The sequence below is a fragment of the Rhinatrema bivittatum genome, chromosome 3 (genome assembly GCF_901001135.1).
Source record: "Rhinatrema bivittatum chromosome 3, aRhiBiv1.1, whole genome shotgun sequence".
Classification (NCBI taxonomy): Eukaryota; Metazoa; Chordata; class Amphibia; order Gymnophiona; family Rhinatrematidae; genus Rhinatrema; species Rhinatrema bivittatum.
The window spans coordinates 111,414,204-111,439,876 of NC_042617.1; the positions used below are offsets into that span (position 1 = coordinate 111,414,204).

Genomic DNA, 25,673 nt, shown 5'->3' on the forward strand with positions numbered 1-25,673 from the left:
CCCAGGAAGCAAACAGATTTTCACCCTGACCAACAAGGGTATTCAGACGTGTGGGTACTGAGATCCCAGGCAACAGGATGATTAGTCAGCAGGATGGAGCATGCACATGTTCTCTCGCCATGGTCCTGCCTGGGTCTTGATCTTTCGGCTGAGAGAAAGTGACCCATCCAGGGTCAGACAACAGATAAAACAAAAGCCAGGCTGGGTAACAGTACATGACTAGCCATGAGCTTAGTGGAGCTAAAATCACTGAAAGCTGAGACTGCAGGGGGCCAGAGCCATTGATCACTAAAATAGCCATGAGCCTAGTGGAGCTATAAGCCCAAGCCAGGGAAAAACTTCCTACCAAGGGAGGAGAACTGAAGGAAAGCAGCAGACCTGGAGGTAAAGTGGTCCCCGCTTTGAGTGAGGAGACCCCAGTGGCAGATCTGGAGATCAAGCGGTCCTCCCTTGAGCAAGAGGACCCCAGTGGCAGTCTGGGAGGTGGAGTCAGGTGCCCCAGGAGGGCATGGACCCCAGCGGAAGATCCAGAGGTAGAGTGGACCCCTTTGAGCAAGGGGACCCCAGCAGCAGTCCAGGAGGCAGAGTTGGGTCCCCCAGGAGGGTGTGGACCCCAGGGGCAGTCTGGAAGGTAGAGTCGGGTTCCCCAGGAGAGTGGGGATCCCAGTGGCAGACCGGGAGGGGGAGTCAGGTCCCCAGGATGGTGTGGACCCCAGCAACAGACCGGAGGTGGAGTCAGATCCCCCAAGAGGGCAGGGACCCCAGCAACAGACCAGGAGGCAGAGTCCAGTCTCTCAGCAGAGTGGAAGGAGACAGTTTAGGTACAATGGAACCCCCCCCCCCCCCAGGCCAATGCTGCTCATCATCCCAGTTGCATCTTTTCACAATGGTGAGACTTGGGATAAAGGGGGGAGGATAATAATAATACTTGAGCAAGCTGGAATGCAAGAGGTCGCTTCTATTCTATAGGGTGGTATACTGTGGGAGCCAACAACCCCAAATTGCCAAATATTAAATGTTCTTGCTACCTTGTAGAAATATATATAGTTGTGTAGACTGAGACTACTAACCATGAGTAGATAAGCATGCTGCTTGACATCCTATTAGCAATGTACATAATTATGTAGAAATGTATATACTTGTATAGTCTAATAAACCTGTATATATTTGTACATACTGCCAGACTTGTTCACAATTCCATTTGTTTTCCTGGGTTGAAGGGAGGTATATCCCATCCACTAACACCTTCTTCCCCAGGTGAAGGCTCCAGGCACCAAGAATATGAGGACCGACGGAGTCTGCCCAAGAGAGGCTTCCACCAGGTCAATCCCAGACCCAGGAATTCCCCGTGAAATAAGAGGTCAAGGGGGCATTACATTAAGAGTCGATGATAATCTGTTATAGGTGAGCCAAGCCCTGATGGAAGAAAGACATAACAAAATGAATTGAGATGATGTTGTCCATGAGGCTGAGATCGGGGAAAAAAAACTGGATATCATCCGCATAGATATAATAGGATAACCTTAGGGTAGCTAGGAGATGGTAAAGGGGTGCTATGTAGATGTTAAACAGAGTAGCCGAGAAGGCTGAGCCTTGGGGGACACCTGTTGTGATGGGAAGTCAGGAGGTAATATTATCACCTATTTTTATTTGCTGTGTTCTATTTGACAAATAGGATATGAACCACAATATTATGGTTCCTGATATACTGGTTTCATTAATACAGTTAAGAAGTATGTCATGATTTATTGTATCAAAAGCTGTACTAATGTCAAGGAAGATCATAATGTAGGAAGCGCCAAAGTCAAAGCCCTTGGTATTTATGTCAATTGTAGAAAGCAGCAAAGTTTCAGTATTATTTTACTGGTAGAAACCAAATTGGTACTGGTCTAACACTGCATGTTCATCAATGATTTGTGTGAGCTGCTTAAGAACAGATATTTTGATTACTTTGCATAAGAAAGGAATTGATGAGACTGGATGATAATTTTGGAAATAAGAGGGATCTGCATTTTGTTTCTTCAGTATTGAGTGGACTGAAGCTGTTTCAGTGAAGCTGGGAGAGATCCCAAGGAAAGAGATGAACTGCCCATTAAAGTTACCTGTTTAATGAACTCTCTAGATATGATTTTCAGTAATCCAGTAGAGCAGGGGTTGAGAGAATTGGATGACTTTAATGATATCACTGAAACCAGTATATCAGGAACCGTAATATTGTGGTTCAGATCCTATTTGTCAGATATACTTAGTTTTTGGGTACTTGCCAGGTACTTGTAGCCTGGATTGGCCACTGTTTGAAACAGGCTGCTGGGCTTGATGGACCCTTGGTCTGACCCAGTATGACAATTTCTTATGTTCTTAATTTGTAATATTTCTGATTGTGATACTTTTTCAAATTCTGACCATAATGGAGCTTTGCTAGTTGTTGGTTGAGGATGTTAAATAGCAGTTGACGAAAATGTGGAGCATAGATTTTCAGTTTTTGTTCTGAAATGGTCTGCAAATAAGTTGCATAACTCAGAACCCATGTCTGCTGGAGGAAATTTAGTTGGAACAGTAAGATTTGTAGTAAGATGCTTAACTATGACAAATAATTCCTTTGGTTTATTAAGGGATCCGTTTAATAGTTTTGTAAAATATTTACGGTTTTCATTGTTAAGGATCTATACTTTATTAGTGTAATACGATATTCCTGGAGATCATTGGGAGAATTAGATTTGCGCATTTAACTTCGGCACGTCGTAGACATCTCTTTAGTTCAGCTAAAGATTGTGAAAACCATAGAGCATCTCTTACACAGTTTTTGGTTTTATATAGGGTGGAGTTATCCGATTCAAGGCTGAACTAATGTTTTCCCACACAATCACTTTTGCACTGCTTCTGGCTCACACATGCAGTCACCTTGTCCCTCTTATTGTGATTAGGGTGTACTATTTGCAGTTAATGCACACTATTTGCTGCTTGGATCTGCTGGAAATGCATTAATCTATCAAATCTTCTCACATCAGTATCTCCATCAGTATGCAATGCCAAGGTTTGAGGCGCACATGGACGGGCGCGCGTGACGTCACGCATGCCCGTCTATGTGCTTTCATTGGCTGGAGCGCCCAAATTGACGGGCGCTCAGGCCAATGAAAGTACGCTTCGCTTAGCTCGCGCCGTGACTGGAGAGGGCACAGAACAGTGTGCTCTCACCTGACTTCACAATTTGATGAGGGCCGAGCCAGGAGAACCGGGACCTGCGCAGGGGGGGGGGGGGGGGGGAACGCTGCAAGCCGCTTTCGCCGCCGGCTCCCCCCTCCGGAGGGTGGCAGAGAAGGGAAGGGGCTGAAAAGCACAGAACAGTGGGCTCTCACCTGACTTCACAATTTGATGAGGGCCGAGCCAAGAGAACCGGGACCTGCGCGGGGGGGAACGCTGCAAGCCGCTTTTGCCGCCGGCTGCCCCCTCCGGAGGGCGGCAGAGAAGGGAAGGGGCTGAAAAGCAACAAAAATTAAGAAAGCAACAAAAAGTAATGTCGAGTCGCTTCGGGAGGAGGGGATTTTAGGTTTTTAGAGGTTTCCTTTTGGGGGAAAGTTTGCCGTCTACCCTTACCCCTGCCTCTAACGCAGGGGTAAGGGTAGGCGGTAAGTTAGCAGGTTAAACGCGCGGAAAAACGGCAGGGTAAAATGGCAATAGTCAGGGCGCGCGTTACTGTATGGGAGGGAATAGCTAATTCGATCGTTTACATTTAATATACATGCCGCGTGCGGAAGGGGTTACCCAGTGAATAAGGGGTAAAGCTAGTGTGTCGAAATTGCACGTCCAAACGTGGGTTAACAGTACGCGCCTGTATGGGCTCAGTGGAATAAAGGGTATTTTAACAGAACATTTAATTTTAGCTATAAGGTGACCAGCTGCCAGAAGGAGTTTAAAACAGTACACCTACTTAAGTGAAACTCCTGTTAAGCTATTTCAAAAATGTTCTATATAACAGTATAGAATTTTATAAAGTATCTTCTCTAGAATTTTCCACTGTGTCATGGACTGGCAGGTTGGAGTCAGGGAGCACACCCACAGAGGTAGTACAGGGCTGCAGAACAGGACTGGAGCTGATCTTCTGCCTATCCAACCCTCTCCCCCGCAGGTTGAGCTGGGGACTTTTCTTCTGGGGATCATCAGGGCAGAGACTGGGAGCTGAGTAAAGGCTGAGAGCTGAGGTCAGGCCTAGGCTGGATGAGGCAAGGCTGGCAAGACAAGGTGAGGCAGGCTGGAAGCTGAGAGCAAACACTGGCTGAGAGCTGACTATAGGTACTGGCTGAGGGCTGGATACAGAACACAAGCTGGGGCTGGGTCTGAGGCAAAGGACAAGAGCAAGGCCTGGGGAATAGACAAGGAACTGAACTGGGCTGAGCACGGCATGAACTGGGCCAGGATTGAACTAGACAAGGACAGGACTGGTCTAGACAAGGAAAGGATTGGACTAGACAGGGAACAGGGAACCAGAAATCTCAACAGGGCACAAGACTGAGCAAGGTAATCCTAGTAGGCCTGGAGATTGAAAGGTAAGACAGAAAAACCCAGGAGGGCATAGATCATGGCAGGGAGGCCTGAGAGACCATAGAACAAAGTCAGAGGCATGGAAGAACCCAGAGCAAGGCAAGAGCCAAGAAAAGCCACAGAGCAAGGTAGAAGCATGGATAGGCTACAAGTCAAGGCAGAAAGCCTGGAGGCCACAAGGCAGAATAGCAAGATAAGAATGGTCAGATGAGAGAGCCAAGATGACTCAATAAAGAGGGACTGAGGTATTAAACAGGCTGGGTTGAGTAGGAATGAAGCTGAGGGATGGTGTGACCAGTGAGGAGATAACTGGCAAAGCTCGCTGAGGACCCCTGGTGGAAGGAAGGTTATTCAGCAGGTGGAACCTGAACATAGGGTAACTGCATAGCAGGCAAAACTGTGACACACTGCAGTTAGATTTCTATTAAAACATTATGTGATAGAATCTGTATAGGGTTCTTTATGACATAAATAATATGAAAACTAATTTTGTGAAGGTATATGCTTGATAACTGTCACACATTTATTTCTATAAAAATTAGAATGCTTGCTTTACAAACGTTACTTCTTCTTTTAAGAACAGCCTGAATTATGACTAGATTTCTCTTTGACGTGAAGTCTGTACTCTGGTCACATGCCTAGGAGCTGCTGATCCTTTATCACTGGTGAATGGCACTGTGATAAGTATGAAAACATTAAAGAGACACTGTTCCTTTCATTCCACAAAACCCAAGTTGTGATTAAACTGGTCTCTTAACTTTTAAGCATTTAAGCATTAAGATATGATTTAGAGCAGGGATTCTCAGCTCCTGTCCTCGAGGGCTACAAACAAGTCTGGTTTTCAGATCTAATTTAGTTTAAAGCAGTTCTTGAACCAAGCATATGCAGATAGGTCTGATGGATATTTATTGTAATTCAACAAAACAACATCATATATGGAAACTTGAAATTTTTTGATGAATGAGCAGGAATCTCATAAGATAGTAAACCACAATAGCTATTTAAAGCTTTGAACAGTCTACTGCATCGAGACTGTAAAAATGTTTTTAATCATTGATTCCCGTTAATTATATTAGATGTAGGACAGCTTGGCATTTAATTTGTTTCATGCCTTCATAATATCGAACCGATTTAATATCGAACCGTTTTAAAAAAGGTTCGATATTATGAAGGCATGAAACAAATTAAATGCCAAGTTGTCCCACATCTAATATAATGAACGGGAATCAATGATTAAAAAAATTTTTACAGTCTCGATGCAGTAGACTGTTCAAAGCTTTAAATAGCTATTGTGGTTTACTATCTTATGAGATTCCCACTCATTTCATCAAAAAATTTCAAGTTTCCATATATGATGTTGTTTTGTTGAATTGTTTTACATCATATTGATCAGTTTCTATAGTAGTAGTGCTGGATATTTATTGTAGGCATCCTGAAAACCACATAAGAATTGCTATACTGGGTCAGACCAAGGGTCCATCAAGCCCAGTATCCTGCTTCCAACAGTGGCCAATCCAAGTCACAAGTGCCTGGCAAGTACCCAAACATTAAATCTTAAGATACTATTGCTTATTAATTAATAGCTGTTTATGGATTTTATCTCTAGGAACTTATCCAAGCCTTTTTTAAACCCAGTTACACTAACTGCTGCAACCACATCCTCTGGCAATGAATTCCAGAGCTTAACTATGCGCTGAGTGAAAAAAAATGTAGCGATTTGTTTTAAATGAGCTACTTGCTAATTTCATGGAGTGCCCCCTAGTCCTTCTATTATCTGAGAGGGTAAATAACTGATTTACATTAACTTTTTCAACTCCTTTCATGATTTTGTAGACCTCTGTCATATCCCCCTCAGTCATCTCTTCTGCAAACTGAACAGCCTAATGTCCTTAGCCTTACCTCATAAGGCAGCCGTTCCATGTCACTTATCATTTTGGTCACCCTTCTCTGCACTTTCTAAAGTGCAACTATATCTTTTTTGAGATGCGGCAACCAGAACTGCAAACAATATTCAAGATGCAGTCTCACCATGGAGCAATACAGAGGCATTATGGCATCCATCATTTTATTTGCCATTCCCTTCTTAATAATTCCTAACTTTCTGTTTACAGCCTTCAGTGACTGAGCTGAGAATCTTTGACTTACAATAGGGCTTCCTAAACCTATCCTGGGGACTCCACAGAGTTTTCAGAATATCCACCATCCTGATTTAAAACTTAGGCTCCCATAGGCAATGGGGTGAAGGGGGAAGACAAGGCCCCTCTTCCACTCAGAAATCATTGGAAGGGGTGGAGGTAGAGAAGATTCCCTACACCCCCATAAATCTTCAGAAGGTATGTGGGGATAGGGGGAGGTGAGTGCCATTCCCTCCCCAGAAATCATCGGAATGCGCGAGGGGTTAGGGAAGAATGACCCAGTGGCAGTAGTCCAAGCTTTCCTATTCCCTAGTGCTTGAGTGGCTGGGGTTGCAGAGATAAAAGGTGAAGATGTTGATTATATTTGTTCTTTATTTATTTTATTTTTTATGGATGTTTTTACTGTAAATTGCTCTGATAGTTTTGCTTATAGTGCAGTATACAAATATTTAAATAAATAAATAACTGGTGATGGTGGCAGCAAAGCTGTAGCGCCAATCATACTGGGAAATGCATCAAGCCACAATAGGGCTCTAACACGCATTAAACAGCATATATCGCATGAAATACGCTGTTTATCACACGATATCGCCATATACAGCGATATCACAAGATATACACGATATCTTTCATGGCCCTGCTCAGATTTCCTCCCCTATTACAATGAGCTGCTTTGCATTTGATTTGCACACATGAATAATGCAAATTCATGCAAAGCAGCTCATTGCTAGTGAATTGTATGTTGATTTACTGTGACCAGCTGAGAAAGTGGTCAGCCGCAATAAATTAACCACATCTCCTTGGATTTCGTTAAACCTAATGTAAGAGCCCTAGGACCCTAACACAGATCCCAAGGCTCCCACATAAGATTTAAAGGGCCATGCAAAATGTAAAATTGCCAAGCAAAAAATAAGTTGAGCGGGGGTCATGGAAGACCCCCTGGCTCAACCGGGGCCACCACTTGAACCAGGACTAACATCCAAAACTAAAAAAAAGTGCACATATGGCAATGGCCCCCCCAACCCTGTCCTCAATAAAAAGTGTCCCTCCGACCCCATATGATAGGGGCAAGGTCAGATCGGCACAATATACCACCAATGATTTTCAATAGTTATAGGGTTGAAGGGTTGGGGGGAGCCAGTGTCAGGCTTAAGGATTTTGGAAAGGGAGTGGGGGGACAATTTTTATTGAGGACAGGATTGGGACATCCATCAACCTTTTTTGGGGGGTGCCTTTTTTCTGAGGTCAACCCTTTAAGATGATGATGGATCCTTGAGGTTGAGGCCACCATCGTGCCTAAAGGGCTGCTAGTCACATTGTTTTCGCCCACCGTGTTTTTTCCCAAGACAAAACAATGCACCATACAGCCTCGATGTTCATTCGGGGGGAGGGCCCCACTCCCGTGATAGTGGGAACCCTTCTACAAAAAGAAATCGCAGCTCAGTGCCCATAGGCCAAAGTTTGGTGCCAGAGACAGATGTTTTTGTCAAAATCCAGGCCTGGATATCCACAATGAATATGCATATCTAACTCATGCATATTCGTTGTTCACATTCTGAAAACAACCAACTGGCTGTGGGCAGGGCCGACTCTAGGGCAAATGCATCCTGGGTAAAAATTAACTGATTCCCACCTCCTATCCTTGGTATGTATTTATAGGAGTGGGGGTGCACGCAAGTTTTCTTTACAATTGAGTGATAGAGGTGGGATACAGCAGAGGCAGGGGCAGGGTCCCTTCTCCCTAGAATCACTCCCTGTCACTTATTCTCCTCTCCCAGCATCCTCTTTCCTGCCTCTTTCCTCTAACATCCTCTCCTGTCTCTTAACCCTTCCCCAGCATCTTTTCCCCTATCTCTTACCCCCTTCCCCCATCTTAGGCATCCACTTCCCTGTCTCTTAAATGCCACCCCATCCCCTGTATCCTCTCCCTTGTCTCTTAACCCTCTCCCACACCTCAGCATCTGCCTACTGCCTGTCCCATTCCTCTGTCCCAGCATCTTCTGCTTCCCTCCCTCACCCCACCCCACTGCTGCTACCACATCTGCCTGCTCCTCCCGCCTTCTCCATGGGCAAAATACCTGCTTAGCAGAGAGCTACTGCCAACATTCCTCCCTGCTTATGCTGGCCCTGTGAGCATGGCACTTTCTGTTATGCTGATCTCATGATGCACAAGATCAGCATACAGGAAGTGCCGGCCCGCACGTTTTGAGCATGCTTGCAGGGTTGGCACAGACGGGAAGGAACAGTGGCAGCAGCAGCAAGGCTCTCACTGCTCCTCCCGATTTCTGGCTGCTTCTGGGTCTGCATGCATGCATGGCTGCTTAAGGAACCCTGCTCAAGCACACAATGTACATGCCACGTGGAACAGTGTTGACGGTGACCCTGAGCTGGAGGTGCCCTTGTCCCAGTGCACCCTGGGTGACTGCACTGCTTGCCCTACCCAAAAGCTGGCCCTGGCTGTGGAGTCCCCAGGAGAGGTTCGCGAAACCCTGACTTGGAAGATGGATAATGGCCCCTTGTACCAAAATGTCATGAGTTGAAACAGTGCCACTCTTATTAAGTGATGTATCCGGGGTGCGTTTAACGGGAATGTTCATTTAGAGTCTAGTTTTGCATATTTATCTGTTTTACAAATTATTCTCCATAGATGTCACCAGAATTTCCTGCTACAGGCAGAAAATGGCACAACTCACCAATTCCTCAGTGATCACTAGTTTATAAATAAAAAAATTAAAAAACATGTGCTCCCACTAAGAGTATACAGGTGAGGAAGTGCTGTTCTTGTAGACCAGGCCGAGTCTTCCTCACCAGCATGAAACTTAGCAACTATCACATCACACTCTCTAATTATACCAAAGCACAGCATCTTACCACTCGTCATTTTGCCAGTGATTCAATGTCACAGAGGAAAAAAAGATGCATTTTTCCCATTAGGTGTTCTTGCTACACTTCGGACAGGAATGCCTACATGGAATGGGGGTTTTTCAATTGTAGAGAAAGTGGAAAATTGTGCAGTCTTTTGCCTGTTTCAGTAAAAACTTTTCCCATTAAATTCCATAACACAAAGGTTTATGTACACATGAAATTTAGAAACAAATGGTGAGGATATCCATGGGAAAAATTTCCATTTTATTCACTTTCAGATGAAAAGAAAATTTCCCATATTTGTTCCAAAATACCCATGTCATTCCATTTGTCTTTGGATGTTTATGTGTGGAAATGCTGTTGTAAGGCTGGCTTCTCTCCTTTACTAAATATTTTTTCCCTTTTCCATCTTTAGAGATGGTTTTAAATCTTCTAAGAATCACAAAAAAACTGGCTAGTATGCATAATCTTCCGTTTTATATTCAATTTTGATATTCTTTTAATTTATTTTACCATTACATTCTTAATTATTTGATTTTTAATTTTTAAAAATTTTAATTAGAGAGGAAAAGACCTCAGCACTGGTTGAAAACGTAACGCAATAATGGATCTAAAAAACCTCTCTTTTTATTTTTATTATTATTAAAAGTCCATCTCTATTATTTTATCTGTGTTTATTAAAAGTCCATCTCCTTTCTTTATTTCTCCAGAGCAATTTTTAATTCATATTGTCTTTAATCAAAAATTTGTCCAACAAAAATAACCATTTAAGCGTCACAGCGTATTGCTTATCTTAATGCAACCTGTTGCGCTTGGAGGTGGACCCTTGTCCTGGAGCAGTGGAGAACGGCTCCCTGGTAGGGACCAGGAAGCACCTGCCTCCAGGGGGCGGAGCACAGGAGGAGACAGAGACTTGGATGAGCTTCACCACTGGAAGCCCGAGGTCCCCCTGGGTGGAGCCTGAAGGGACCTGGGCCGCTTGGACTTAGGTGGGCCTCGCAGGGTCTCCTGAAGAGGTAGTAGAGAGGTGTGCCCACGATCAGCAAGGGAGCGTGGTCGGACTTCACGCTGTTGGCCTGGAGAGGCAAGGAAGGCGATGACAAGACAAACAGCCTAGGCGATGACAAGGCAGGGGACAGAGCCAGAATCAGGAGACGTAGTCAATGGTAACTGAGGTCAGAATCCAAGGATCTATCTGAGGAGTAGTCAACAAACAGAGGTCAGGTTCCGGAGATCAGACGAGGTCACAAGACAGGCAGAGGTCTGGATGCAGGCAGCAGACAGGAAGGTCAAGGTACAGGCTGAGGTCAGTACCAGAGAGACAGTCCGAGGGTACTACCTGGGAAGACGAACAGACAGACGCAGGAATAGGAGGACGCTAGAACAGTAGGACGCTGGAACAAGGCTGGAACAGTAGGATCCTGGAACAAGACTGTGAACATGGAGGCAACCTAGCACACAAACAATGCCGACCCGATTGCCAAGGCAAGGAAGTGCAGGCAGGGACTTCCTTATATTATTCCATCAATCAGGGCATGCCGCGGAGCTAGGACCTGCACCTGGCCCTACAAGAGGCCGGGCGGTCCGCGTGCACATAGGGGCGTGGCCGACGCTACTGGAGATGCCGTACACAGTGGAGGCCTGGTGCACAGTGGAAGGCTCGGCGACTGCCGCCGCAGGATGCCAAGGCCTAGCGGAGCTCGCAGCCGCCGCTGGGGAGGCATTGTAGTTACCGTATTTTTCGCTCCATAAGATGCATTTTTTTCCCCAAAAGTGGGGGGAAAATGTCTGTGCGTCTTAAGGAGCAAATATTTAAAAAAAAAACAAAACTAATTACTACCAATGTTTTTTTTGTCCCCATTCCCCATCCCAACCCTTTAAATTTAATTAACTACAACCCCCCACCCTACTGCCGGCACCATCTTGTGCTCCTACCATGTGACAGGGGCCGACCAATGGCACCGGTAGCCCCTGTGACATAGTAAGGGCAAAGGCTATTGGCGCCATTTTGAATACTGGCAGCCGACAGTCCGAGTGCAGGAGATCGCTCCGGACCCCCGCTGGACCACCAAGGACTTTTGGCAAGTCTTGGGGGGGGGGGTCAGGAGGGTGGGGAGTTGTTAATTAAATTTAAAGAGTTGGGATGGGGAATGGGGACAAAAAAAACATTTTATGCCCTACCCTAATTTGCTCCATAAGATGCACAGACGCCCGGGAACAGAGCCAGTTTAGCACACCATTTTTTTTTTTAATTTTCCCGCTCTGAATCCTAGGTGCGTCTTATGGTCAGGTGCGTCTTATGGAGCAAAAAAATACGGTACCTTAATGCAGCCCAATACTTTTTTCTTTCTCCTGGGGATTGCTACAACGCTGTCAATTCAAGCTCTGAAATGCCAACGTTGCCAATGTTTCGCCAATACTGCATCAGGGCAATTTTCTTCTGTGAATCTTAAAATACTGCATCTGCTTAGGTATTCAACAGTCTAGGTGAGGTCTACAGTTGCCAGGGTGCTATTTTCCCCTCTAGTTGCCAAGAAGGAAGCGAAGAAACAACTGAAATTTGACGCTTTTGTTTCACCTTTTTTATAAGAGGGAGGGTATTTTTTCCATCACTATCTCCCTGCCTACTTTTGAAGCAGAAATATCTACTACTTTTCCTGGCTAAGGAAAGGACATTGACTCAGATTAGGTGTAAGGGCTGAAGATAGATAAAAAGAGGCTGTGACGCTTGGAGTTATCATTCTGTTTTCCTTATGAAAATTTTGCTATCCTTGCTTGGATGCTATTTTTTAAGTTGCAGTAAACTATTTTTCTTTGAACACCACTCCAAATCTTTACCTGCTTTTTCCCATGTTGAGATCCAGTCCTGCTGCACTCTGCACAGTGAGTGCTACCTGAAGAGTGACTGTATAGAGTACCCACTCCTAAAAGCTTAGCACCCCAGCAGCTTGTCCTCCTCCCCATTGGTGGAACCCCAACACCACATTGGCTAACTGTGCTTGAGAGGGGAAAAAATGATAGATCCTGGACATGGAGGTTGGCCTGAGGACTATGTGGCCCTGAATTCGGTCTTCAAACTAAGGGGGTCATTTTTCAAAATACGATAAGGCGTTTTCGCATGCGTTAAGGGCTTATTGCATGCGAAAAGCCCCGTTAACGCATGCGATAGGCCTTTAACGCATGCGATTGCACCATATCGTATGGTGCGATGCAAATTCAGAAAATAGGAGGAGTTAGGGGCAGAGAGTGGGCTGGGTTAGCCTGTCTGTGAAGAGCTATCGCACAGCTGTAATGCTGAGAGAGAGAGAGAGCCTGGCCATAATGTCATGGCCCATAGGTAGGTATTTGTATCCCTATGGTAGGCCCACCTAGTAACTCGAGGTGGGGTTTAGGTAAGAGTGTAGGGGGTTAGGGGCCACTTTGACATTCTACGTGACACCTACGAACAGAACAGTTCTCTCAACCTAGCTTGATGTTCTCTCAACAAGCTAGGTTGAGAGAACCTTGCCCAAATCTCATCTTGGAGTGAGTTTCCTCACTCCGAAGGCCAGTAAATCTTCACAAGAGACCACTGTTCTGTTCGTAGGTGTCACGTAGAATGTCAAAGTGGCCCCTAACCCCCTACACTCTTACCTAAACCCCACCTCGAGTTACTAGGTGGGCCTACCATAGGGATACAAATACCTACAGATGGGCCATGATATTATGGCCAGGTGCACTCTCTCTCTCTCTCTCTCTCTCACTCATATGTGTGAATGAAGGAAATACAACAGGTCTGGCACTTATCACAGAATCTGAAAATGGTATTGCAATTTGTGCTAACTTAGCTCTTCACACAGGTAATAAATGCTATATTAGCATAAAACACACCCCTTTTGCTATCGCATGCAGTACTTACCGCATTTTGATAAATCCACCCCTAAGAGCGGGCTACACTGTTTTATGGGGAAAAAATCAAATGTTATGCCCTTAACTTATACCTACATGCATAAAATCAAATTCTATGCACACAAAAAAACAAGTGCACAAACCACCAAAAGTGCATAGAACAAATGTGTATCGCTAATAATTAGAAATCAGCAAAAAAATAAGTTGCATTAAGACGCCATTAAAAGATATCACTCATGCACCAGGACATGCTGGTGGCCTTGACACACGCTTCACTTCCCTTTCCTCCATGGATTTTGCTTTCTTTAGAATACCCCACTACTGCCAACATTTTTAGCATGGTCCCACTCTCTGATTTTGTTACAAATTCTAACTTTTGCTATTTTTGCTTTTTCCACCAATTCCTGGGTACATTTCTAGTTCACAGATGGGGAAGGTCTGGAAACACCAGCTGGTATCTTAAATAAAGTGAGTGCAACAGATATTAGCATTAGAGATGTGTGAAAAATGTTTAAATCAAAAATGAGATGTTAACAAAAATGGGAATTTTCATTGTAGGTTGCATTGTAGGTTAGTCTGATAATGTGATTATGGGGAAATTGTATGTTTAAATTGGGAGGTTTTTCTATCGGCTGGCCAAATATTGAGGTAGGTATAAAAGTGGGAACTTTTTGCAGACTTTTGCCATTTGGTTCCTGCCCTCATTGAAGAAGAGTGGGTAATATGGACTGCCAATATGTGACCTGCTGGAGTAGCCAGCCCGCGGGCTGGTGGAAGCCCAGGGATCCTCACAAGTGAGAATGGGCCCTATAGGAGCTCTTTTCCTCTAGGGGAGAAGCCCATGTGAACATTTCTTTTGCTCCTCCAGAGGAACTAACCAGATGGTGGAAGGAGAGCTAACCAAGAGGTGGCAAAAAGAAGAGATAATTCCTCCCTCTGAGGGAGTGGGCCAGGAATTCAAGCATCGGGGTGAGCCTGCAATGAGGAGTGCCCCAGAGTGTCCCTTGAGTGCAGTGGCCCGGGGAACCTGCACCGGAAGAAAGGTGGTGTGGAATCTTGAGTGAAGGTCTGTGACCAGCAGATAAGTGAGTAAATCTTGTAAGTTGAAGCTGTATTTTGTCCCCTTTGGATGAGAATTTTGAGGTGGGTATGCTAAAATGAGAATCCCATTCCTGAACCAGGGATGGAATCGAGAGTTCAGGCCAACTCTTATGGTTAGTCCAAGAAAAAAAGTTATTATGTGTAGAAAAGGAGATGGAGGTGAAGGGATGTAATTAATATGTTCCAGATTCATTTCTGATAAATGTGATTCTCTGGCTATGGAAGCCCATGAAATTCTGATGTATCCAGTGATTAAAATTGAAACCTGTTTCACATCCATGTAAATAGTTGCTGGGTGGTTCATCCAGAAAATAAAAGTTAATGCTTTGGAAGTTTGAATTTTGGTGTCTGCTACACTTATTTAGCCAGCACTGGGGTGAGGCATGGGTTCAGACCTCATGAAATGGAATTGATGGGTATCCTTCCTGTCCATGTTGCGGTAGCGACCGGGTCCTTACCTCGTTTGCCGCGCTCCGAGCCGCACCGAGGCCCACCGTGGTCCGGGCCTGCCAGGCCGCGTTGCAGCGGCGTCTCCACGAGGGAGATGCCGCTGAGGCCCGATCCTGGCCCCGCCCCCGCCAAGCAACGCGCGCGCACGAGGGGGAGCTATTTAAAGGTCCAGCACCTGGAAGTGCTGGACAGTCCCCAAAATTACGTCAGACGCCGGCAGGGTATTTAAGCCGCGTCTGCCTTCACCAATTCGCCTTGCAGCGAGGTCTCTCCGTGTGAGTGTCTAGTTGCTCCTGCTGGTCCTGGATCCGCTCCTGCTGTTCCTGAGTCCGCTCCTGCCATTCCTGAATCCACTCCTGCTGTTCCTGAACCCGCTTCCACTGGATTGCTTCTCTGGTACCGACTCCGGCTTGCTCCTGATTCTCCGTGACTGCTGCCCGCCCCGGCTTCTGGATCGTCTTGTCTTCTCTCCGCTGTAGTCGCCTAAGTCCCAGCGGTCCTGGTTCTCACACGCTCCTCCTGGGGGGACCAAGGACTTCCAGGGTGAAGATTCCTTCACTTCGATACCTCGCTGCCATCACCTAAGTCCCAGCGGTCCGGTTCCTCACGGGCTCCTCCTGGGGGGATCTCAGATCTCCAGGGCGAAGACTTCATTTGACCCTCCAGCCAAGTTCCGCCTCCCTGCCTTTCTTCCTTTGCGGAGCTTCGGTTCCGCCAGGCCGGCCCAAGGGTCCACCATCCAGTCCGTAACAGTAACAGTCCAGTCAATCAAAGAAGAGAAGAGAGTCATACATTACTCCTGCTGTTTATTTATTTATTTAGTGTTTTTTTATACCGGCATTCATGATAGGCATCACATCATGCCGGTTTACATTAAACAAGGGGTGAATAAAATGAGAGAATACAATAAAACTTTGACCAGTGCGAAGCTAGAAATGTTGCAGTTACAATAAAACAGGGATGTACACAACTGGGAGCCGAAAAAGAAATAGGCGATAGGAAATTTAACAAAAAGAGCAATTATTTACAATGATATGATATTTACTATGTAATTGTAATTTTTTACAGTGTAATGTTAAAGTCTGATAGTAAATTGATGGTGAGTTAGGGTTTAGTTGGGGTCTGGAAAGGCTTTCTTAAATAACCATGTTTTGAGCCTTTTCCTGAAAGTTAGTAGGCTGTTACCATTAAGGTCCACTTCATCATCTCCATGACTAAACTTTAGAACCCACCAAACAAATTTGTAAGTGATGACTCTTAAACAATGTGGAAACTGCCTACCATCATTCTGTGTACCCTGTAAGGTGTTACGATATTATGGAATGAGATTGCATGGCCTAATGCTTAGCACAGTAGGCTGCAAACCAGGGAAACCAGCATTCAAATCCCACTTCCCTCACTGACAATCCTTTTGACCTTGGGCAGGTTACTTTTTCTCTCATTGCCTCAGGTACCCATTAGATTGTTAGCTCTTTATAACAGGGATTTATATTTTTATTTTAAAAAGTTTATATACTACATACTAACAAACAACGCCTAAGGACTTATAGCACCTGAACTCTAATAATGCTGTAACCTGTGTTGAGTAGGGGGCCTCAACCCAGTTGGATTTTCAAAATTTTCACAATGAATATGATTGAGGTCTATTTGCATACACAGCCTACATTGTATGCAAATAGATCTTATGCATATTCATTCTGGAAATCCTGACAACTGTTGCAACGGCCAGAGGTGGTATTGGCGACACCATTGGGAGGCGAGGCAAAGCAGGAAGCGGAGGCTGACTGGAGCTTCACCAGTACCAGCTCTTGTTCCCCACAGGTTGAGCCCTTGGGTGCTTGGGCTGGCTGGACTTAGGCAGGCCTCCACGTGGTTGATCCCAATGGAGGTGTCCAGAAGCAGAGTGCCGGGAGGCAGCGGAGATAGAGGGTCCCAGTAGGGTGAGGTGAGAGCCAAAGTCGAATCCAGACAGAGGTCGAGGCTGGCGGCTGGAGACAAGATCTGGTTCGGTTGAGTAGTCGAAGGCAAGTGGCTAAAGGCGAGGTCAGGTTCAGGTCTGGATCAAGCCAAGAAAGTCCGTCTGAAGGTAGAGCAGGAACAGGAGCTGGAGCAGGAACTGGAGCTGGAACGCATACTGGATCAGGAACTGGAACTGGAACAGGTACTGGAAAAGGAACTGGAGCAGCAACAAAGTGCACAACAGAGAAGTGTGGAGACTTGTTGCCAAGACAAGCTCTGAGCATCTGAGCCTGCCTTAAATAGTGGAGCTGGTTGACATCATCACCTGGGGCTGCAGGAGGCTTTCCCACTGCAGCCCCTTTAAATCCCAGAGAGGCGCGCACACGTGCGCCTAAGGCCAACAGGTCAGAGAGGAGGAGGCAGCGGCTTTTCTCTGTGCTGCACACGGGGAGGCCTGGTTGGCCCCGGAGGAACTCACAGCAGCACAGGAGGGTCCTCAGAACACGGAGGGAGCACGGGCGCGAGGGCGACTGCCCACCACTGCCAAGGAGATTGGGGAAGCTCTAGGGGCCTGGCATTGGGGGGTAGTGAGCCCTGCCATGGGCCTGCCATGGCCAGGGAGCACAACAGTACCTCCCCCTTTCGCCCCCTCCTGGAGGTCTGGGCTTACTCGAATGGGTTGTATGGAATTGCTGGAGGAGACCTTTATCAAGGATATTAGTTGCGGGTTCCCAGGAGTTTTCTTCTGGGCCGTATCCCTCCCAAGAGAGGAGATACTCCCAACGGCAGCTTCTCTTTTGGTCGTCCAGGATTTCTTGTACGCGATAAAGGGTGTCAGCTTCAGAGACAAGATTTGAGGGCTCAGAAGTTCTGCGAGAAGGCCAGGAAAGCACCAATGGCTTGAGTAGGGACACATGGACTCCCAGCGTGGGTGGAAGATGGAGCTGATAAATCACTGGGCCGATGTGTCAAGTGACTGGAAATGGACTGATATATCTGGGGGGCGAAATGCTGTGAAGGAAGCTTCAGATGAATATGGCACATACTCAGCCATACCCTGTTGCCAGGCTGGAACTCTGGGGCTGGTCTTCAAAGAGCAGCTGAAGATTTCTTGGCATGTGCAGCCGCTTGTTGCAGTCTTTGGTTCATGGGGGTCCACAGAGCATGAAGGACATCCGCAGTTGCTTGGGCTGCTGGAGAAGGGACTGTGAGGGGTATTGGTAGAGGTGGCCGTGGTTGTCTCCCATATACCATGGAGAAAGGGGAGGCTCCCATGGCTGTAGAGACATGTGAGTTATGAGAAAACTCTGCCCACAGAAGCAGTTGAGCCCAGTTATCCTGTTGGTCATTGGAATACAAATGCATAAACAACTTGAGAGAGTGATTCATATGCTCAGCTTGGCCATTGCCTGAGGTGGTAGTCCATAGTAAATCCAACTGATATACCAAATTTCTTGCACAGGGAACACCAATAGCAGGTGACAAATTGAGGTCCTCTGTCCGAGGTGATATGTTCAGGTAATCCGTGGAGATGGAATATGTGCAAGAAGAGCAGGTATGCCAGTTCAGGTGTAGAGGGCAATCTAGGAAGCGGGATAAAGTGAACCATCTTGGAGAACCTGCCCATAACCACCCAGATAATGGTATTGCCATTAGATGCAGGAAGGTCCACCATGAAGTTGGTAGACATGTGGGTCCAGGGCTCCCTCTGGGCTGACAATGGCTGTAACAGCCCCCAGGGTTGACCCACAGGTGATTTTTGATGCACGCACGTGAGGCAGGAATCCACATAAGCTTGAGTATCCAAAGACATGGTTGACTACCAATAGTAATGTTGAAGAAGGGACAATGTCTGTGCGCATCCGGGGTGTCCGGCAACTCAAGGGGTTGTGTGCCCACTATAAGCATCTTTTCACGGAGTCTGCGGGGTACCACTGTCTTCCCTGCAGGCACGTTCACGACAGCAGACAGGTAAATACAAGCCAGGTCATTATTATGCTGAGGCTCTTCCTGGGAATCTTTGGCCTCAAAGGAGTGGGATAATGCATTGGCTTGTAAATTCTTTTCTATAGGGCGATAATGTAAATCAAAATTAAACCGGGTGAAGAACAATGCCCAGTGGGCATGGTGTGAATTCAGACGCTGGGCATGTAGGGGTGCTCTAGGTTCTTATGATCTGTAAATATTGTAAACCGATGTTGGGCACCCTCCAGCCAGGAGCGCCATTCTTCCAGGGCGAGCTTAATTGGATAGCTTGGCGATGGGTGGTAATATCTTTGAAAAAACAAGTATGTTGTCCAAGTATGTTCTTATGTTCTTAAGTAGGCGACGACTTTCATATACAGCAGATCATGGAATATCTAATTTATCATGCACTGATATTCATAATGCCCGTCTTTGGTATTGAAGGTGGTTTTCCAGATGTCTTCTGGGCGTATGCGAATCGCATTGTAAGCTTCTCGCAGGTCTAATTTATTAAAGATGGTGGCCCCTTGAAGACGATCAAATAGTTCATTCATTAACGGTAGAGGGTACTTGTCCTTTTGAGTTATGGCATTTAGACCATGATAATCAATACATGGTTGTAAGAATCCATCCTTCTTAGTAATGAAAAAGAAGCATGCACCAGCAGGCGACATGGATGGGCGAATATATCCCGTAGCCAAGTTCTCACAGATGTAATCCGACAGAGATGTAATCCGGTACAGAGAGAGGATAGGTTCTGTCCCTGGGAGGCAATGTTCCAGGCAAGAGGTTGATGGGACAATCAAACTCCCGATGTGGAGGAAGGATGTCAGCCTTCTGTTTGCAGAAGACATCCTCAAGTCAGCGTAAGGCGCTGGAATGCCTGAGATGGTAGCAGCCAGCAGGAGCATGGAGGGTGGTTTCACCTTTCTTAAACAGGAGTGGTGGCAGGAAGGACTCCACTCAGGACAGTTTGCAGTGTCTCCAATCGAACTGCAGAGAGTGAATCTGAAGCCAGGGTAGGGCTAAGCACTAATGGGTGGATGGGATTTGTCTAGTATGAAGAATCAGCTTCCTCCTCTTGCCAAAGTTCCAGTCTGAAGACAAACAGGAACAGTAACTTGTGTAATCCTCCCAGGTAACAGGTCACCATAAATGGAGGTGATGAGTAACAGTATCTCAATGGCGTGAGTAGGGATACCTAAGTGTATGGCAGATCCTTCATAGGAAATTTCCGCCGGCTCCTGAGTCAACCAAAGCCAGGGTAGGAAAAGAGCAGGAATTCTAGGTCAGGGTAACTGGAAGTGTCAGCTGGGGGGCCAGAGAAATAGCGCCCCAGTTCAGAACCCCTACAGAACTTAGGCCAACAAGCTTCCTGGATGGATGGGACAAGAAGACAGATGATGTCCTGCAGCCCCGCAAATCAAGCACAGGCCTGAATGTCTCCTCCTGAGGTGCTCTTCCGGGGTAAGACATTCATGCCCAAACCGCATAGGCTCCTCGAGTTTGTTAGGAGGTGGAGCTCTGCTAGCAGTGGGCCCCTCAGAGGGAGGAGAAGAGGAGCGTTCTGCAGCTAGGCAATGAGGCACTCAGGCCTCCCGGTAGCACTCCTGGAGGCAATGAGGCCCTTGAGAGAGGTCACTAGTTCACAGGCTGCAAGCTCATCCTTGAGCTGAGGTGAAAGACCATCTAGGTAAATGGATCGGAGGCAATCTTCTTGCCAGCTCAGCTCAGTTGCTAGGGTGCAAAGCTCAATAGTATATTCGTTAAGCGCCCATCAGCCCTGCTGCAGGTGTAGAAGGTCTGAACTTGCCTTTGCCTGCCTTCCTGGATTATCAAACATCCGTTGGAAGGTGCAAACAAATCACGGTAACTCTTGGAGAAGAGATTCTACTCTCTCCCATAAGGGAGAAGCCCAAGCCAATGCCTTACCTTCCAGATGAGAAAGGATGAAGGTTACCTTTGTGATGTCATCCTGGAATATGGAAGCTGCAAAGCGAACTGCATGTAGCATTGGTTTATGAAACCCCTACAAAGCTTCGGGTCACCATTAAAATGGGGCAGAGCAGGTAGGGAGAGTGAAGCTCTGACCGAAGTAGCCTGTGCCGGGGAACTGGATGAGACTGGCATGGAAGCCACTGGGGCTGGATAAGAGTCCAGACGAGTATTGACAAGCTCTATGGATGTAGCCAATGCCTCAAGGAACTGCTGCTGTTCCTAGATCTTCAGTGCCAGGCCTGGAGGCTTGATGGCTCTGCTGGGTCCTTGGCCTTGGCAACTTGTTGCGGAGGTGGACCCCTGATCTGAGGTGGTGTTTGCTCCACCCAAGGAGAAAACCCCCATGGGTCCCCACCGTCAGGAGGCAAGACCAAGCAGGAAGCGGAGGCCGACTGGAGCTTCGCCAATACCAGCCCTTGTTCCCCACAGGTTGAGCCCTTGGGTACCGGGATCGGCTGGACTTAGGTGGGCCTCTGCGTGGTTGATCCCAATGGAGGTGTCCAGAAGCAGAGTGCTAGGAGGCAGCGGGGATGGAGGATTCCAGTAGGGCAAGACGAGAACTGAAGTCGAGTCAGACAGAGGGCTGGCGGCTGGAGACAGGGTCTGGTTTGGCTGAGTAGTCAAAGGCAGGTGGCTAAAGGCGAGATCAGGTCTGAGCAAAGGGTTGAAGGCAGGTGGCTGAAGACGAGGTCAGGTCCGAGCAAAGGGTCGAAGGCAGGTGGCTGAAGATGAGGTCAGGTCCGAACATAGGGTCGAAGGCATGCTGCTCAAGGCGAGGTCAGGTGCAGGTCTGGGTCAAGCCAAGGAAGTCCGTCCGAACATAGAGCAGGAACAGGTACAGGAGCTGGAGCAGGAACTGGAGCTGGAACGGGTACTGGATCAGGAACTGGAAACTGGAACAGGTAGTGGAACAGGAACTGGAGCAGCAACAAAGCGCATGACAGAGAAGCGTGGAGACCTGCTGCCAAGACAAGCTCTGAGTGTCTGCCTTAAATAGTGGAGCTGGTTGACGTCATCACCTGGGGATGCGGGAGGCTTTCCCGCTGCGGCCCCTTTAAATGCCAGAGAAGCGCACATGCACGCACACCTAAGACCAAGAGTCCGAAGAGGAGGAAGTAACGGCATCTCCCTGCGCTGCATGTGGGGAGGCCTGGTTGGCTCCAGAGCAACTCGAGGCAGCACAGGACGGTTTCGGGAACATGGAGGGAACATGGGCATGGAGGCAACTGCCCACTGCCACCAAGGAGGTCGGGCCAGCTCCGGGGGCCCGGTGTCGGGGGTGAGTGAGCGCAGCTGCAGACCTGCTATGGCCGGGAAACGCAGCAACAACATGATTGGGTTGCAGCCTTCAAGGACCAAGTTTGGGGATATCTGACCTTAGCATCATTTGAAAGGCAGGCTAGAAATCATAACATTATTATTATGAACTACTTTACCTGCTACTGCTTAGCTCCTCTCTTGTCACTGCTGCCAAAAATACTCCTAATCCTAGTAAGCAAAATTATAATAGTACTGGCATATCAATAGGAAGGAAACAAATCCAGAGCTAGGATTACTAGATGGCTCCAGGTCATCAGGGTCAGGTTCAAGCAGTTCTGGTTTGCCTCATTGCATGGATACTGCAGTTTTTCAGTTCCTGTAATAAAATCAGGCACTACAAGTACAGTAATGCAATGGGGTGTAACAGCGTATTCTATTCTGGTTTATTTATTATTTTTATATACCGACATTCGATCTGAGATATCACATCGTTTACATTCCAGGTACTGTAGGTATTTCCCTATCCCCAGAGGGCTTACAATCTAAGTTTGTACCTCCTGAGGCAATGGAGGGTAAAGTGCCTTGCCCCAAGGTCACAAGGAGCGATCAGCGGGACTCGAACCCTGGTCTCCTTAGGGAGGATGAATAGTGGTTAGAGCAGGGGCTTACGACTGGGAACCCCATGCAGAGGTTGAAGACAATGTGTGTTTTCTTCATTAGGAACTTCAGTAAATTATTATATTTCAATCAATTCATTTGAGAGGTTTTTCTCACAGATCTAAATATGGTGAGAAAGCTTTATGGGATAAGGGCCTGAATTCTAATGTCAGTGCACAAACACAGACACACGCCTCTGTACACATAATATTTTGTCTCCTATTATGGAAAAAGAAATTTCTGGCACACTCTTTGGAGAGAACTTTAAGACAAAGTAAGGTGTGGTTCAAAAAATGTAAAAAATCATGGGTGCATGGGTCCAAAGACAATCTAGACCAGGGGTGGCTAACTCCAGTCCTCAAGAGCCACAAACAGGCTTGGTTTTCAGGATATCCATAATGCACTACATGAAATATATTTGCATCCCATGGAGGCACTGCCTCCTAATCTATCTCATGCATATTCATATGAATATCCTGAAAACCTGGCCTTTTTGTGGCTCTTAAGGGCTGGAGTTGGCCACCCTGATCTGGGACTTGACAACAAAGAAGCCTATGAAATAACTTGTTTTCCTTGCTTAGTTCCTGTGTCCAGCACTGTAAAACGGATCTTCTAGGCTTTGCAATAGATCTAGCCAAGACATGGAAGTGTCCCCACAAACTTTTTCAGACCCAGCTCCATCCCACCCTAAACATCTGGAAGGAGAAACTTCAGTAAACTAAAGGGAACGCTCTGAACTAGAACACACTTATTCTCATCCACTGTCAATTATTAAAAAGAATCTGCGGTTAATGAGATTATCCAAGTCATGTTTATTCCACTGGGGGCAAAGTGCACAGAATCCACAGGTGTATCCTGTAAATGTTCTTTTATTACTTTGTTCCAGTATTTCTTTTTATTTAGTTGATTTATATTCCACCTTTCCGACACATTCAGGTACTGTAGGTATTTCCCTATGCCCAGTGGGTTTACAATCCAAGAGGCTGATTTTAAAATGAGCACGCATGCACCCAGAAACGCAGGTATCGGCGCATAAGCGAGGATACACTGGAATTTTTAATTGTGTGCGCCCTTGCCTGCATTAGTATGTGCCTAATTGTAAGGGATTACTTGAGCACAGCTAGCTCGCGTGTGTCTTCCATAGGACCTTGACCAACCACAAGCATTTGTGCACCTTGTGCTCGCCGAGCCCTGTGCGTGCTGCCCATTTCCTCCGAGGCCGCTCCGAAATCGGAGCGGCCTCAGAGGGAACTTTCCTTCAGCCTCCCCCACCTTCCCCTCTCTTCCCCTACCTAACCCACCCCCGCCCAGCCCTATCTACACCCCCCACCTTTATCGTGAAAGTTACACCTGCTCCAAGCAGGCGTAACTCGCGCGCGTTGATTGACTGCCGCCACGCGATTCCCTGGCCTGGAAGCGATTTCGGAGGCCTCGGCCACACCCCCGAAACGCCCCCAGGCCGGCACCACGCCCTTGACACGCCCCCGGAACACCCCGAACGTCGCGCCGCCCCCCTGACACGCCCCCCCTCCCCCAGAAAAGCCCCGAGACTTACGCGCATCCCGGGGCTTGCACGTGCCGCCGAGCCTATGCAAAATAGGCTCAGCGTGCGCAGGGGGGTTTTGAAAGGGTTACGCGCATAACTTGTGCGTGTAACCCTTTTAAAATCTACCTGTGTGGATATCATGAAAATCAGGCCTAGTTGTGGCTCTCAACACTGGAGTTGGCCACTCCTGCTTTAATGCATCAGGCCCACAATGCACAGAATCCATGCTGGATTTAGGAACAAGCTACATTTTAGGGCATCATGTTATGAGGGGCCTACAAAAGAAAAAAATTGCTATATTTCAAGTTTGATCATGTTTTGGTAATGCTATGTGGCCTTTTAAATTTGACATATCTTACGGCTTCAGCATATCTTAATCCATCTTGCAAAGACTGAATTAGTACATTGTCACAACCATATATACAGTAACCTAAGCCAGATTAAACCATCATACCTGAAGATGCAGACCCGAAGCATTTCCTCACTTCTTTTTATCTCTAAAATGCTTTGTCATTAGAATGGCTTCTGATCATTGATATGTGAAAAGAAATGCATTGAAATCTGCCTCTTCCTCATCTTCTCACTTTCACTGTATGATGCTATTTTTATTTTGATGCATTTTACGTTACGCTTGCCATGCCCAGAGGAGTCAGTACCTGAATGATGACTTGCAGGGGCTGTCTCTCCCCACTTTTGGTGTGGGTCACTCCTTCTGTATCATACATCGCAGTATAACAAGCCATTTGCGGGTCTCTGGCTTTCTCTTCCAAGGGGATGATTATTCCTCCGATATTCATAGTCCTGAAATACATGGCCTTGAAGAGCTCACCAGTCTGCACATCCCCAGCAAAGAAAAGACAATGCTGATCTGAATACACAGGAAGACACTGGCTATGCACATGTTTTACTTTCCTGTCTGAGGACACTGATCTGTTAAAGGTTATTTGCTTACATTGAAAACTAGAGGGATAAGAAAATATTTCTATTACATCTACTGCAGGCCATTTACCAATGATTAATGAAATATGGCTACGGTACATTTATGCTGAAGCATTGTGACTAGAGCAGTATCATAATTTAGATACAGAAATTAACATTTTTGGTTTATTTATGGAGATAGATAAATCTGGGATTTAGTTATCTAACAGGCATTTCAGTTCCGCAGTCCCACTGTGTCTTCTGTGCATTGCTTTCTACTGCCAAAGAACAGTTGTTTCTCTCATCCTTTGCTTTAGATTTTATTTATTTTATTAAAATACTTGTAAATTGCTTTTTCAGCTTTAAAGGGACCGCCCAAATCAGTGAACAAT

General features: G+C 46.6%; 1 protein-coding gene across 1 annotated transcript in view; it reads right to left on the bottom strand.

The window, feature by feature from the left end:
* Nucleotides 1-25,673, bottom strand: part of CNRIP1 (cannabinoid receptor interacting protein 1) — a 33,223-nt gene that overhangs the window by 6,734 nt on the left and 816 nt on the right. The window contains exon 2 of the mRNA XM_029596913.1: nt 25,020-25,164. Coding sequence (XP_029452773.1) covers nt 25,020-25,164 — 145 coding nt within the window. The remainder of the gene's footprint in view (nt 1-25,019; nt 25,165-25,673) is intronic.